At 45.1% G+C, this 14,322-nt stretch overlaps 1 protein-coding gene across 1 annotated transcript in view; it reads right to left on the minus strand.

The window, feature by feature from the left end:
• The window catches only part of IL2RG (interleukin 2 receptor subunit gamma), a 54,240-nt gene extending 53,823 nt beyond the window's left edge, over nucleotides 1-417 (minus strand). Inside the window, exon 1 of the mRNA XM_069747292.1 lies at nucleotides 109-417. Coding sequence (XP_069603393.1) covers nucleotides 109-247 — 139 coding nt within the window. The 5' untranslated portion in view covers nucleotides 248-417. The remainder of the gene's footprint in view (nucleotides 1-108) is intronic.
• Between the last annotated feature and the right edge of the window lie 13,905 nt (nucleotides 418-14,322).

A 14,322-nucleotide genomic window follows, 5' to 3' on the forward strand; every position in this document is an offset into this window, starting at 1 on the left:
TAAATGCAAGCTATAGATAGGAAAATAAGGTGTAATGCTCTGAACCTCAGGAGCTTCCAAGTTCTGAAGGAGCAAAACATGGATGTAAGTTGATTTGAACATAATTACCTGGCTTATCTCTGCTGTCAATGCCACGGCTCGGGGCCGATAGTATGATGATACAGAAGAAAGACAGTCCCAGTCTTACTGCACTTAGTCCATGACATACAGGATAGAGCTTCTTCGTGGACTTCATGTCTAAGGACATTCTATCTGCCACCAGTATGTCTTTTCTTGGTAAAGATCTTCCAGCTCATGTGTAGAAAATAAATCTCTGATAAAATGAAGAAAAACTGATCAACTGGATCCAAACTAGTTAGTATGATAGTTGCCTTTAAGTCAACGTGTACAAATGCCCTTCTTATCATTTGATCTCATGAGTTTGTACATCTTATTCGTTTCAGTTTCCTTATTCTTCTTTTTCCTGCCACATGAAAAACCCCTTAGACTCATTTCCTGTTATTTAAGCTTTTGTGCTACCTGAATCACCACATGAGATGATTGAGTTAAAACATCTAGTTTGGACTTTGTGCTCATATGCATTTACTTATATGAATAAAATACGGACAAGCTCCTAAAGAAAATCAACCATCAGTAAGTGTGCAATAAAATGGTTCAAGGCAAAAAGGAAGGCGGAAAAAAATATTCTGTTACCTTTATTTAAAGAAAATATTTATTTTCTCAAATTTTGTAAGAATACCAAAAAGTCATATTTTACAATAAAGAGTATATACTGAGGAGCATTTACCCTTTTCTAGTGTCTGTACATATAAAAATGTGTGTATTAAAGGGAATTTGTCAGCAGGTATTTAACTATTTAATCTGAGGGCAGCATAATATAGGGCAAGAAAGCCTGATTCCAGCGATGTATCACTTATTGGGCTGCTTGGTGCAGTTTTCATAGAATCCCTGTTTTCTTTGCTGAAGGTGTGGCAGTGGTCAGAATGTGGAGCTGTGTCTAACCCCGCCCACATCACTGATTGGCAGCTTCCTTTGTACACTGTCAGCAATCTGCCAATCATTGGTGGAATGCGGGATTACACCGATTAGCAGGACTGGCCAGCACAAGACACCTAGTTCTCTAGGGATAATCTCCTACTGATAAAACATTGCTTTTATTGAAACTACAGCACAAAGCCTAGTAAGCAACACCTCCCTGGAATCAGGCACTCTTGTCCTATATTATGCTGCTCTCAGATTAAATTGCAGAAACCTGTTGATAGATTCCCTTTAAGTCTTATTAAAATCATGTTAAGCTGCCTTACTGGAACAGTGGCTACAGTGAGGAAATTAAGTAATGTGCTCTCTGTAATACTGGCTTTCAGTCATATGGGTGGTGCAAGGGGCTGATACAGTCACTGCTCACTATATTATTATTATTATTATTTATTTATATAGCACCATTAATTCCATGGTGCTGTACATGAGAAAGGGGTTACATACAGAGTGTAAACAAATTTACAGTGACAGACTGGTACAGAGGGGAGAGGACCCTGTCCTTGCGGACTTACATTCTACTATATATTGAGTGCAGCTGCATCAACTTCCCAGTCTGCTCTGTGTGCATTGTGTGTGTGCAGGCTGTCAATCAAAATGCCAGGCAGTGATTATACCTGTTCTCGCAGTGTAGTGAGTGTAACAGCTCCCTGCACCGTCCCGATCACTGAAAGCGAGTGGCTGCAGGGAGAATATAAGTACTTTTTATCCCTGTAGCTGCTGTTCCAGTAACCCAGAAAGGCCTGATTTTAACACTATTTACCTGCAGATTAACCCTGTATCTGCAGGTAAATAGCGCTTCTGAACATGACAGATTCCCTTTAAGTAAAAGCTGTAGTTTTTGTAAATTTGCAACATAACCTATTCTTATGGGATTTGCTGTTGCTTTTCCCATTATGTTGAAAATGTCTAATAACTAATATGCAAATTGCCTCTTCTGAGAAAAAGAGGACTTAAACTCTATAGCGCCACCTGTTGGAAGTAGCGATCCTACAAGTCACAATCAACCCTTTAAACGAGTCTTGCAATATGACTTAGGATAAAAGGCCCTCGTCAGTGCGAAGCATGAGAACTAATTTGGCTAGGTGAGAGGCTTCGCACTGACGAGGGCCAACAGCCCGAAACACCGTGTCTGCGAATTGAGATACTGATTTGGCTTTTATCCTAAGTCATATTGCACGACTCGACAAAAAAGATATTGTTATGAATTGTCATATATTTTTTATGTCACCTAGGATGGTGTATAATTTTTTAGTTTGAAGAGAGCTCGCCGTCAAAAAAGACAAAATATGAATCCAAAAATTATCCTATTGACGAAGTGTCTAGATAAGTTTTGAGGATCTCTGGAAAATTTGTCTTTATCAACCAGTTGTCTCAACAGGGAAATATAATTAATACCATTTCTCTCAGACCAGACAAAACTGCAGAAACAATCCTGGTGAAAGTAAGAGGGGCTAACAATATCGCACAGGGAAGCAAAGCGAACAGCGAATATTATAATCTTGGTTTTAATACAGACTTCAATGTGCAGAACGTTCAATAGTCTGGGGACATGTAGATATGCATCCTATGGTTGAGTGAATATTATCTCCTAGTAAAATTAGGACACATCAGATAAACTCTGTACAGAATCTCTTTCAAAATTAACATGATCCAGTATCAGAGATCTATGATGGACCTTACCTATGATCTGAGTTTGAAGAACTAGAAACCTTAGAATATACTCCTGAATCTTTCATTTTGCAGAACCCCTTATGTGAAGAAAGTCAGGGATAGGTTTTTTTAGCAATAGCTGTTTTAAAGAAGACCTTCCTGATGTTGTTTTTTTTAGTAATTGTCTGGAGGACCTAAAGACTGCTTTATAATACAATAGTCATATTTTGTTGTGTCAAGTATCCAGAGATTTTGCTTTTGGAGAAAGAAATGTGACAGTTATCTGTCCACAGGTATTACAACAGAAAACCTATTTACAATTGGAGGTAGTATCTCTCTACCATGGATTTTCTGAAGTTTAGCAGGTGCTCACCACACTCCTGGTTTGAGAGTCCCTGCATAAGGTTGACCGCTGGCTTGAGTATTCACAGTAGAACTCCAAATTTCACAGAAAGTCAGGAACCTAGATTAAAACTTTCATTATTTATTAATAATCATTGGATAAAATCCAACATGCTAAAAATAAAATCATAAATGCAGCTAAAATACAGGAATCGAATCTAAAAAATAATACTAAAATCATGTTAATGACCTTACAAAAAATCATGCCATTAATTTAATAAGGGAGAGGATGTCGCGTTTAAGGAGGGGTTTTCTGGTGTCCTTACAACAGACGTTCTTTGTCAAATGCCCATAAACTGCTGACTCTACCATGATAAGCATCTGTAAAACATTTTGCAGCATTGGAAACATTGCGTTTATTATATGATTTGTCATCGAGATGTTCTAAAATTCTTCTCTTAGGAGGATGTGTTGTGCATCCAATGTATAATAAATTCCATTCAGAACATGCAATGACATACACTACATTAGATGGACTACAAGTGATTTACGATAGATAAAAGTATACTTTGTCCAATTTTCCCATTTAATGGCAAATCCAGAATCGATCATTCAGAGTCATTCGCAGAGAATGTAAAATGAAGATTAGATCTTTATTATTAATTAACTCCATGAACGGCAGATACCTTGCTATCCCAAAAAAAGAGCAAGTCATCGATGTGTCTGCCATACCAATATATATTTGATAGAGAAAATGATTATAAACCCCAAAAATGGTATTCTCACGCCATCAATGAATTTACAAGAAAATAGGAATATTTGGCTTTCATAGAATCACCCTCTTTTTGGTTATAAAATGTGTGAATGAACATTAATAATTATGTGATAGGCAAAAATCCTGTCACTTGTAAGACATAATACTTCAAGTTCTCACCATAATTACTATATTTATCCATGCGATATTTAAAGACTTGAAAGGCCAGTGTTTGTGGGATAGAGCTAGAGAGGACGTAGACATTGCACCTAAGCTAACTACCGGTAAATTCCTATTTTATTTGATGTCATAAAGTTGTCCGAAAATATCTCGAGTGTCAATTTCTCCAGCCACGACTCGTCTGCAGAGTATATAACTAAGTCAAATTTGACTTCTTACATTTCCAGCACCGTCCTCTTCTATTCCCAACCTACAAAAACTCCTCATCCTACTTAGACCCCAATAATGAGCCTGTTGCTTCCATATATGTCCCTATTACTGCACCTACTGAGTGGCATGATAATAATGCCTTCTTTTAGTGCTCCACATAATAGTGCCCACCAGTGTGCTCCATGCAAAAAAAAATGCCCCTTTGCGCAATCAAGATGTTAAGATTGCCTCCTAGAAAATATTAATGCTCTCTGTGAATGCACTAGAAAGCAATAGTGTCTCCTTTGTGCCCCTTTGATAATTACATTACACTGAGTGCCCCTATAATTTAATATATTGTCTTAGGTGTCCAATTAACAGTTAATAATAACCCGAGCCCACCCATGCAGTAATAATGTCACTTGAATCCCTGAGCAAACAGTAATAATTTCTTCTGAGCTCCTGCCCACATAATAATAATGGCCCGAGTCACTCTGCGCCAACATACAGTATAGAAGGCCCCAGAGTTACTCACACAAAAATGTAATAGTGCACCATAAAATTAAGAAACAAACATATACACACAGCCCCACAAGGAATATAATGGCCTCAGCTTCCCCCCATACAGTATGCTCCCCACGGCCACCCACACATAGTATGGTAGTATGATATCACTACACACATTATGATCCCCTATGGCCTCCCCAAATTTTTGGGAGTTGAAAAGTATTAGTTACATAATTCCACACTATGCTACCCCTATAAAGATTGTTTTTTTTCTAATTTGTCCCTGTCAATTACACGGTCCGTATGAATGTGATCTTAGAGAAGATCATTAAGTTTATAGATGAAGCAGAGTGTAATTGTAAGTTACAGAGAATTTCCGCTTTGGACATACCGCAGAGGATATTTTTGTGGAAACAGTGACTCACATTTCGCTCCTCGACATAGGACGTAATACTAATAGTCCTCGTGTAGAGCAGCATGATGGCTCAGTAATTAGCACAGCAGCTTTGCAGCGCTCGGATCCTGGGTTACCATTCAACCAAGGACAACAGCAGTAAGGAGTGTGTATGTTCTCTCTGTGTTTGCCTGTGTGTTCTCCGACTTCCTCCCAAACTCCAAAGGCATACGGTTGCGGAAATTATATTGTGACCACAATGGAGGCAGTGCCGATAATGTCTGTAAAGCGATATGGAGTTATCGTATGTACTCGCTTATAAGCCGAGTTTTCAGAACTTTTTTTAGCTAAAAATGCCCTCCTCGGCTTATACACGAGTCATTGTCCCAGAAAGCTGGCGGGGGAAGGGGAGCGGCGGAGCAGCGGGTGACAGAAGCAGGAGCTGGTGGCTGTGGCTAAAGCCTGTGCCGCTGCTAAAGAGAAATTAATATTCATTTTTCTTATAGCGCGCACAGTGTGCTTTAGACATCCTACTCATCCTCCGTGCCCTCACATCATCTCGTTGGTGCCGGCTTCCAGCAGTTCTTCATGTGCTGAGCGATCACATAGCACCGCTCATTAAGGTAATGAATATGCATGCATCTCCACTCCAAAAGGCATGGAGGGAATATTCATTACCTTAATGAGCGGGGACACATCATCGCTCAGCACAGGAAGAGCTGCTGGAAACTGGAACGAGGTGCTGCGAGGGCATGCTGGAGAGTGAGTAGGATGTTTTTTGTTTTTTTTTAGTAATAGGAAGCATGCATACAAGGACGGGAGGTGGGAAGCCACACATACCAGGACAGCAACGGGGGAAGCCACGCATACGAGGACAGCTACAGGGAAAGCCACGCATATGAGGATAGCTACGGGGGGAGCCACGCAAACCAGGACAGGATGGGGGGAGCCACGCATACTGGGACAGGATGAGGGGAGCCACGCATACCAGGACAGGGATGAGGGACAATGCATACCCGGCTTATACTCGAGTCAATAAGCTTACCCAGTTTTACGTGGCAAAATTAGGTGCCTCGGCTTATACTCGGGTTGGCTTATACTCGAGTATATACTGTAATTTCATAGAAGAAAGTCAATTTATCTATACAATGTGGCCTCGATTCATCATTGCCTTTGTGCCTGTTTTTTGTATAGTTTTGTGTGTTTTGTGCCTTTTTTGCTTGCACTCAATATATTATTATATTTGTACCTTTTTGGATATATACATATACAAATATCTATACGTATACATATGTGCACACCTGTTTATTTTCTTTTTCTGCTTTCTGGGTATGACCTAGTGATTTGAGATGTTTTTGTCTGATTCAACAATTGCAACATTTTATAAAGTCACAAAAATAATAACCAAATAACTAAAAATTTACAAGAATACATTTCTGATATTTGTAAAACAAAAATCTAAAAAAAAACCCTAACCCTCCCAATTGCAATTTTTCTTTGCTTATACTGCCTCATCTTTTGTTTTTTATAGACCGCAGGTGTTTATCTGGGGAAGGCATTTGCAGCGGGTGCAGCTAGCAGGGGGTTCGCTGTTGGGCAGCTTGATGCGGTGATTCAAGCTGTCTGCCACCTTTTGTTGCCCTCGAAGTGGGATTCAGATGCTTTCTGAGCTTGCTGTCAAGCTGACAGACAGCTCAGTGTAGATGTAACACAACGACTTCCAGGATTCAATTGTACTCACTTCTTTCAGGCAAGAGTACAGTTGAATCTTTGACTGCCATCAGCAGCATGATCATGTCATCTAATCACACAGCTAAGGCGAGCTTCCAGGGCTGCTTAGCGGAGATGGAAAAGATCCCACTCCAATGAGCACTTCATCGCATTCAAACAGTGCCTCACTACTTTCAAGCCCACACTCGCCACAGTTAAACAAACCTGCTTCTCATCTCTCATCTCCCTGTCTCACAACCCTAAACTGTTATTCAATACCTTCAATTCTCTCCTTTGTCCCCCAGCACGTCCTCCCTCCCCACTCATCTCAGCTGAAGACTTTGCCTCATTTTTCAAGCATAAGATTGATAACATCAGAGAGTTTTGGTCAACAACCCCCCAGAGCCCTTCCTCCCAACTGCCCAGCCCTCCACCTCCAAAACCAACTTCTCCACCATTACAGAAGATCGACTCTCCACTCTACTCTCAAGGTCGCATCCCACCACCTGTGCACTCGACCTGATCCCATCCCACTTCATCCCAAACCTCGCCACAGTCTTCATCCCAACCCTAACCCATCTCTTCAACCTATCTCTAACAACTGGTGTTTTCCCCTCAAGCTTTAAACATGCCTCAATCATACCTATCCTCAAAAAGCCCTCTCTTGACCAATCCTCTGTATCTAGCTATCGCCCTATATCACTTCTCCCCTATGCCTCCAAACTTCTGGAACAACACTTCTATCTTGAACTGTCCTCGCATCTCTCTTCTTGCGCCCTCTTCGACTGCTTACAATCTGGCTTCCGGTCACACCACTCCACTGAAACTGCCCTAACTAAAGTCACCAATGACCTATTAACCGCCAAGAGCAAGCAACACTACTCTGTCCTCCTCCTCTGGACCTGTCCTCTGCCTTTGACACAGTGGACCATTCCCTATTACTACAGACCCTCTCATCCCTTGGCATCACAGAATCACAGACTTGGCCCTATCCTGGATCTCGTCATACCTAACAGACCGGACATTCAGCGTCTCCCATTCACACACCACCTCCTCACCTCGCCCCCTATCTGTCGGAGTCCCACAAAATTCAGTTCTAGGGCCCCTGCTCTTCTCCATCTACACTTTTGGCCTGGGACAGCTCATAGAATCTCATGGCTTTCAGTATCACCTCTATGCTGATGACACACAGATCTACATCTCTGGACCAGATATTACCTCCCTACTAACCAGATTCCCTCAATGTCTGTCCACTATTACATCCTTCTTCTCCGCTAGATTTCTGAAACTTAACATGGACAAAACAGAATTCATCATCTTTCCCCCATCTCACGCGACCCCCCCAACGAACCTATCCTTTACAGTAAATGGCTGCCCACTCTCCCCAGTCCCACAAGCTCGCTGCCTCGGGGTAATCCTTGACACTGATCTCTCCTTCAAACCACATATCCAAGCCCTTTCCACTTCCTGCCAACTTCAACTCAAAAATATTTCACGGATCCGTACATTCCTCAACCAAGAATCTGCAAAAACCCTAGTCCATGCCCTCATCATCTCCCGCCTTGACTACTGCAACCTCCTACTCTGTGGCCTCCCCTCGAACACTCTCGCACTCCTCCAATCTATTGTAAACTCTGCTGCCTGACTAATCCACCTGTCCCCCCGCTATTACCCGGTCTCTCCCCTCTCTCAATCCCTTCACTGGCTCCCCATTGCCCAGAGACTCCAGTACAAAACCCTAACCATGACATACAAAGCCATTTACAACCTGTCTCCTCCATACATCTGTGACCTCGTCTCCCGGTACTTACCTGCACGCAACCTCCGATCCTCACAAGGTCTCCTTCTTTAGTCCCCTCTTATCTTCTCTTCCCACAATCATATACAAGATTTCTCTCGTGCATCACTGTTGTGAGTTCTGTTTTTGGGCTCCCTCTGGTGGTTACTGATGGTACTGGGTGACTTGTGTTCTCTGCGGTCTCTGGTGTCCACCTGTTCCATCAGGTTATGGGAGTTTCCTATTTAACCTGGCTTTTTTGTCATTTCCTCGCCGGCTATCAATGTAATCAGCGTGTCTTTTTACCTCTGCTCCCTGCGTCTGTTATCTTCAGGACAAGCTAAGTTTTGATTTTCCTGTTCCACGTTTTGCTTAATTTTTGTCTTAGTCCAGCTTGCAGATATGTGATTCCTTGCTGCTGGTTGCTCTAGTGGGCTGAAATTACTCCTCATGTTCCATGAGTTGGCACATGAGTTCAAGTAATTTCAGGATGGTTTTTTGAAGGGTTTTTCGCTGACCGCGCAGTTCACTTTTGTATCCTATGCTATCTAGCTTTAGCGGGCCTCATTTTTGCTGATTCTATTTTCATAACTACGTATGTGCTTTCCTCTCATTTCACCGTTATTACATGTGGGGGGCTGCTATTTCTGTGGGGTGTTTCTCTGGAGGCAAGTGAGGTCTGTGTTTCTTCTTATAGGGGAAGTTAATCCTTCGGCTGGCGCGAGACGTCTAGGAATCATCGTAGGCACGTTCCCCGGCTACTGCTAGTTGTGTGTTTAGGTTCAGGATCGCGGTCAGCTCAGGTTCCATCACCCTAGAGCTTGTTTTGTTTTTGTGCTTGTCCTTTTGTGATCCCCTGCCATTGGGATCATGACAGTATAGCCGGCCCGAAAAAATTGGTCATCGTTTTGGCTGAAGTAGGAGGAAAAGTAGTCTGAGGAAGTTTTTTTTTTTCTTTCCCCTCCTCAGTGTTTGCTGCCTAGACTTAATTGCAGCTTGACTGCTTCTTTCCTCCTCTTAATCCTTGAATGGCTCTGACCTCAGCTGTTTATCATGGACGTCCAGAGTTTGGCTTCCAGCCTGAATAATCTTGCTGCTAAGGTTCAAAATATACAAGATTTTGTTGTACATACGCCTATGTCTGAACCTAGAATTCCTGTCCCAGAGTTTTTTTCTGGAGATAGATCTAGTTTTCTGAATTTTAGGAACAATTGCAAAGTTGTTTCTTTCCTTGAAATCTCGCTCCTCTGGAGACCCTGCTCAGCAGGTCAAGATTGTTATATCTTTCCTGCGGGGTGACCCTCAGAATTGGGCATTTGCATTGGCACCAGGGGATCCTGCGTTGCTCAATGTGGATGCGTTTTTTCTGGCATTGGGTTTGCTCTATGAGGAACCTAACCTAGAGATTCAGGCTGAAAAAGCTTTATTGGCTCTCTCTCAGGGGCAAGATGAAGCAGAAATATATTGTCAGAAATTTCGGAAATGGTCGGTGCTTACTCAGTGGAATGAGTGCGCTCTGGCTGCAAAATTCAGAGATGGCCTTTCTGAGGCCATTAAAGATGTTATGGTGGGGTTCCCGGCGCCTACAGGTCTGAATGAGTCCATGACTATGGCTATTCAGATTGATCGGCGTTTACGGGAGCGCAAACCTGTGCACCATTTGGCGGTGTCTTCTGAACAGGCACCTGAGATAATGCAATGTGATAGAATTCAGTCCAGAAGTGAACGGCAAAATTATAGGCGGAAAAATGGATTGTGTTTTTATTGTGGTGATTCAGCTCATGTTATATCAGCATGCTCTAAACGCACAAAAAAGGTTGATAAGTCTGTTGCCATTGGTACTTTACAGTCTAAGTTCATTCTGTCTGTGACGCTGATTTGTTCATTATCATCCATTTCCGTCGATGCCTATGTGGATTCAGGCGCTGCCCTGAGTCTTATGGATTGGTCATTTAGTCTGGAACCTCTGGAAGTTCCTATTCCTTTGAAGGGAATTGACTCTACACCTTTGGCTATGAATAAACCTCAGTACTGGACACAAGTGACCATGCGTATGACTCCCGTTCATCAGGAGGTGATTCGCTTCCTGGTACTGTATAATTTACATGATGTCTTAGTGCTTGGTCTGCCATGGTTACAAACTCATAACTAGTGTTGAGCGATACCTTCCGATATCGGAAAGTATCGGTATCGGATAGGATCGGCCGATATTCAAAAAATATCGGATATCGCCGATACCGATACCCGATCCCAATGCAAGTCAATGGGACCAAAATATCGGAATTAAAATAAACCCTTTCTTGCCTTGTAGGTTCATTCTACATGAAGGAAAACAACTAAGAATAATGCCGGATGTATTTGGGGAGGTGGCGGAGACATTAAAGTCATAGAGGTTTATCCCAATCAAATAGAATAGCATGTTTTTTGTTTTTTTTTAAGACGTTCGGAGTGACAAAGATATTGACTATGTAAATTTTTTTTTTTATTTTGTCAGATATTGATGTTTCACTATTCCACGCCCTTCCCCTTCTTTTTTTTCTTTTTTGTTTTTTCTTTTCCCACACTTTCATCTTCATCATCATCAGAATCTTTGACATCAACTTCTTCTTCACCTTATTCATCTTCTTCTTCATCCTTTACCTTTTTTTTTTTTTTTTTGATTACATTCTTCATATTCATTTTATTCAACTATTATTATTCTTCCTATTCTACATATTCTTTTTATTCCACTGTTATTATTCTTCCTATTCTACTTCTTCATCATATTCTCATTTGTGACAGGCATTCCCGTAGTTGTTATCTATAAAAGTTGGAAGATTACACCTTCCGTTCTGCCAGTCACAAAAGTTACATTTGTCCGCGTTCAGTTTGGCCTGCAGCATCAGGCTTTATCCAGGGGCACCACGAGGAGGAACGGACTCACCCCCATACACTGCTTAGTCTTCTTCTGCATATAATTTAGATAATATCTTTTGCTCTGATATTAAGTCTTATGCTTAATGTTCTTCTGCTCTTTGTTCTGCAGCCTCTTGTTCTTCTGCTTCTCGGTCTTCCATGTCGTCGTCTCCAGGGTCGTCGTCTCCAGTGTCGTCATCTCCGCCGTCGTCGTCTCAGCCGTCGTCGTCTCCGCCGTCGTCATCTCCCCCGTCGTCATCGGGGTGGTCTTCCGGGTCGTCGTCGTCGTCGTCATCGGGGTGGTCTTCCGGGTCGTCGACTTTAGGGTCTTCAACTTGGAAATGTAGCAGAAGGTACAAGAAGGCTGAGAAAATGCCAAGAACCAGCTGATGGAACTGGAACTCGGATGGCTACCCGAAGGTTCAAGAGCCTATGGAACTACCGAGGACCAGCTGACGTTACTGGAACCCGGTTACTAAGCAGGAGGTACCCGTGCTAAAAAGCACTACCAAGGACCGCCTGACGTTGGCGGAACTCGGATACCCAGAAGGAGGCACCTAAGCCAAAGGCTCTGCCCGGAACCAGCTGATGGTACTGGAACCAGGATGGGGAGCAGAAGGTACAAGAGCAAAAGACACTGCCGAGAACCAGCTGACGGTACTGGAACCCGGATGGGTAGCCGAAGGTCCAAGAGCCAATGGAACTACCGAGGACCAGCTGACGTTACTGGAACCCGGTTACTAAGCAGGAGGTACCCGTGCCCGAAAGCACTACCAAGGACCACCTGACGTTTGTGGAACTTGGATACCCAGAAGGAAGCACCTAAGCCAAAGGCTCTGCCCGGAACCAGCTGACGGTACTGGAACCAGGATGGGGAGCAGAAGGTACAAGAGCAAAAGACACTGCCGAGAACCAGCTGACGGTGCTGGAACCAGGTGGTGGACCTGAAGGTCCACAGGAGAGGAGAGAAAAGCTAGGCCGCGAGGCAGCCGCAGTTACCGAACCCCAACAGTCCTACAGGGGGAGCTGGGCCTACTGGCACTACAGAACCAGCCTTGACTACCAGTTCACGCAGCCCACATAGGAAGCTCCTAAACTGGAGGCACCCTGGAGTTGGCTAACCCGACCGCACCACGACGGGGCAAGCATAGGCGTCTCAGCGAGTTTGACACAACCCGGAAACAGCTGACGGTGCTGAAACCAGGTTTGGCACGAGGGAGTACCTGTGACAAAAACACTGCCGAGAACCAGCTGGCGGTGCTGGAACCCAGATGCGTTGCCCCAGTGTGCAAGAGCCAATGGCACGATCGAGGACCAGCTGACGGTGCTGGAACCCGGTTACTAAGCTGTAGGTGCCCGCGCTTAAAAGCACTACCAAGGACCGCCTGACGTTGGCGGAACTCGGATACCCAGGAGGAGGCACCTAAGCCAAAGGCTCGGCCTGGAACCAGCTGACGGTGCTGGAACCAGGTGGTGGACCCGAAGGCCCACAGGAGAGGAGAGAACAGCTAGGCCGCGAGGCAGCCGCAGTTACCGAACCCCAACAGTCCTACAGGGGGAGCTGGGCCTACTGGCACTACAGAACCAGCCTTGACTACCAGTTCACGCAGCCCACATAGGAAGCTCCTAAACTGGAGGCACCCTGGAGTTGGCTAACCCGACCGCACCACGACGGGGCAAGCATAGGCGTCTCAGTGAGCTTGACACAACCCGGAAACAGCTGACGGTGCTGAAACCAGGCTTGGCACGAGGGAGTACCTGTGTCAAGAACACTGCCGAGAACCAGCTGGCGGTGCTGGAACCCAGATGCGTTGCCCCAGTGTGCAAGAGCCAATGGCACGACCGAGGACCAGCTGGCGGTGCTGGAACCCGGTTACTAAGCTGTAGGTGCCCGCGCTTAAAAGCACTACCAAGGACCGCCTGACGTTGGCGGAACTCGGATACCCAGGAGGAGGCACCTAAGCCAAAGGCTCGGCCTGGAACCAGCTGACGGTGCTGGAACCAGGTGGTGGACCCCAAGGCCCACAGGAGAGGAGAGAACAGCTAGGCCGCGAGGCAGCCGCAGTTACCGAACCCCAACAGTCCTACAGGGGGAGCTGGGCCTACTGGCACTACAGAACCAGCCTTGACTACCAGTTCACGCAGCCCACATAGGAAGCTCCAAAACTGGAGGCACCCTGGAGTTGGCTAACCCGACCGCACCACGACGGGGCAAGCATAGGCGTCTCAGCGAGTTTGACACAACCCGGAAACAGCTGACGGTGCTGAAACCGGGCTTGGCACGAGGGAGTACCTGTGTCAAGAACACTGCTGAGAACCAGCTGGCGGTGCTGGAACCCAGATGCGTTGCCCCAGTGTGCAAGAGCCAATGGCACGACCGAGGACCAGCTGGCGGTGCTGGAACCCGGTTACTAAGCTGTAGGTGCCCGCGCTTAAAAGCACTACCAAGGAGCGCCTGACGTTGGCGGAACTCGGATACCCAGGAGGAGGCACCTAAGCCAAAGGCTCGGCCTGGAACCAGCTGACGGTGCTGGAACCAGGTGGTGGACCCCAAGGCCCACAGGGGAGGAGAGAACAGCTAGGCCGCGAGGCAGCCGCAGTTACCGAACCCCAACAGTCCTACAGGGGGAGCTGGGCCTACTGGCACTACAGAACCAGCCTTGACTACCAGTTCACGCAGCCCACATAGGAAGCTCCTAAACTGGAGGCACCCTGGAGTTGGCTAACCCGACCGCACCACGACGGGGCAAGCATAGGCGTCTCAGCGAGTTTGACACAACCCGGAAACAGCTGACGGTGCTGAAACCAGGTTTGGCACGAGGGAGTACCTGTGACAAAAACACTGCCGAGAACCAGCTGGCGGTGCTGGAACCCAGATGCGTTGCC

This window comes from Ranitomeya imitator, chromosome 2, assembly GCF_032444005.1.
Source record: "Ranitomeya imitator isolate aRanImi1 chromosome 2, aRanImi1.pri, whole genome shotgun sequence".
Lineage (NCBI taxonomy): Eukaryota > Metazoa > Chordata > Amphibia > Anura > Dendrobatidae > Ranitomeya > Ranitomeya imitator.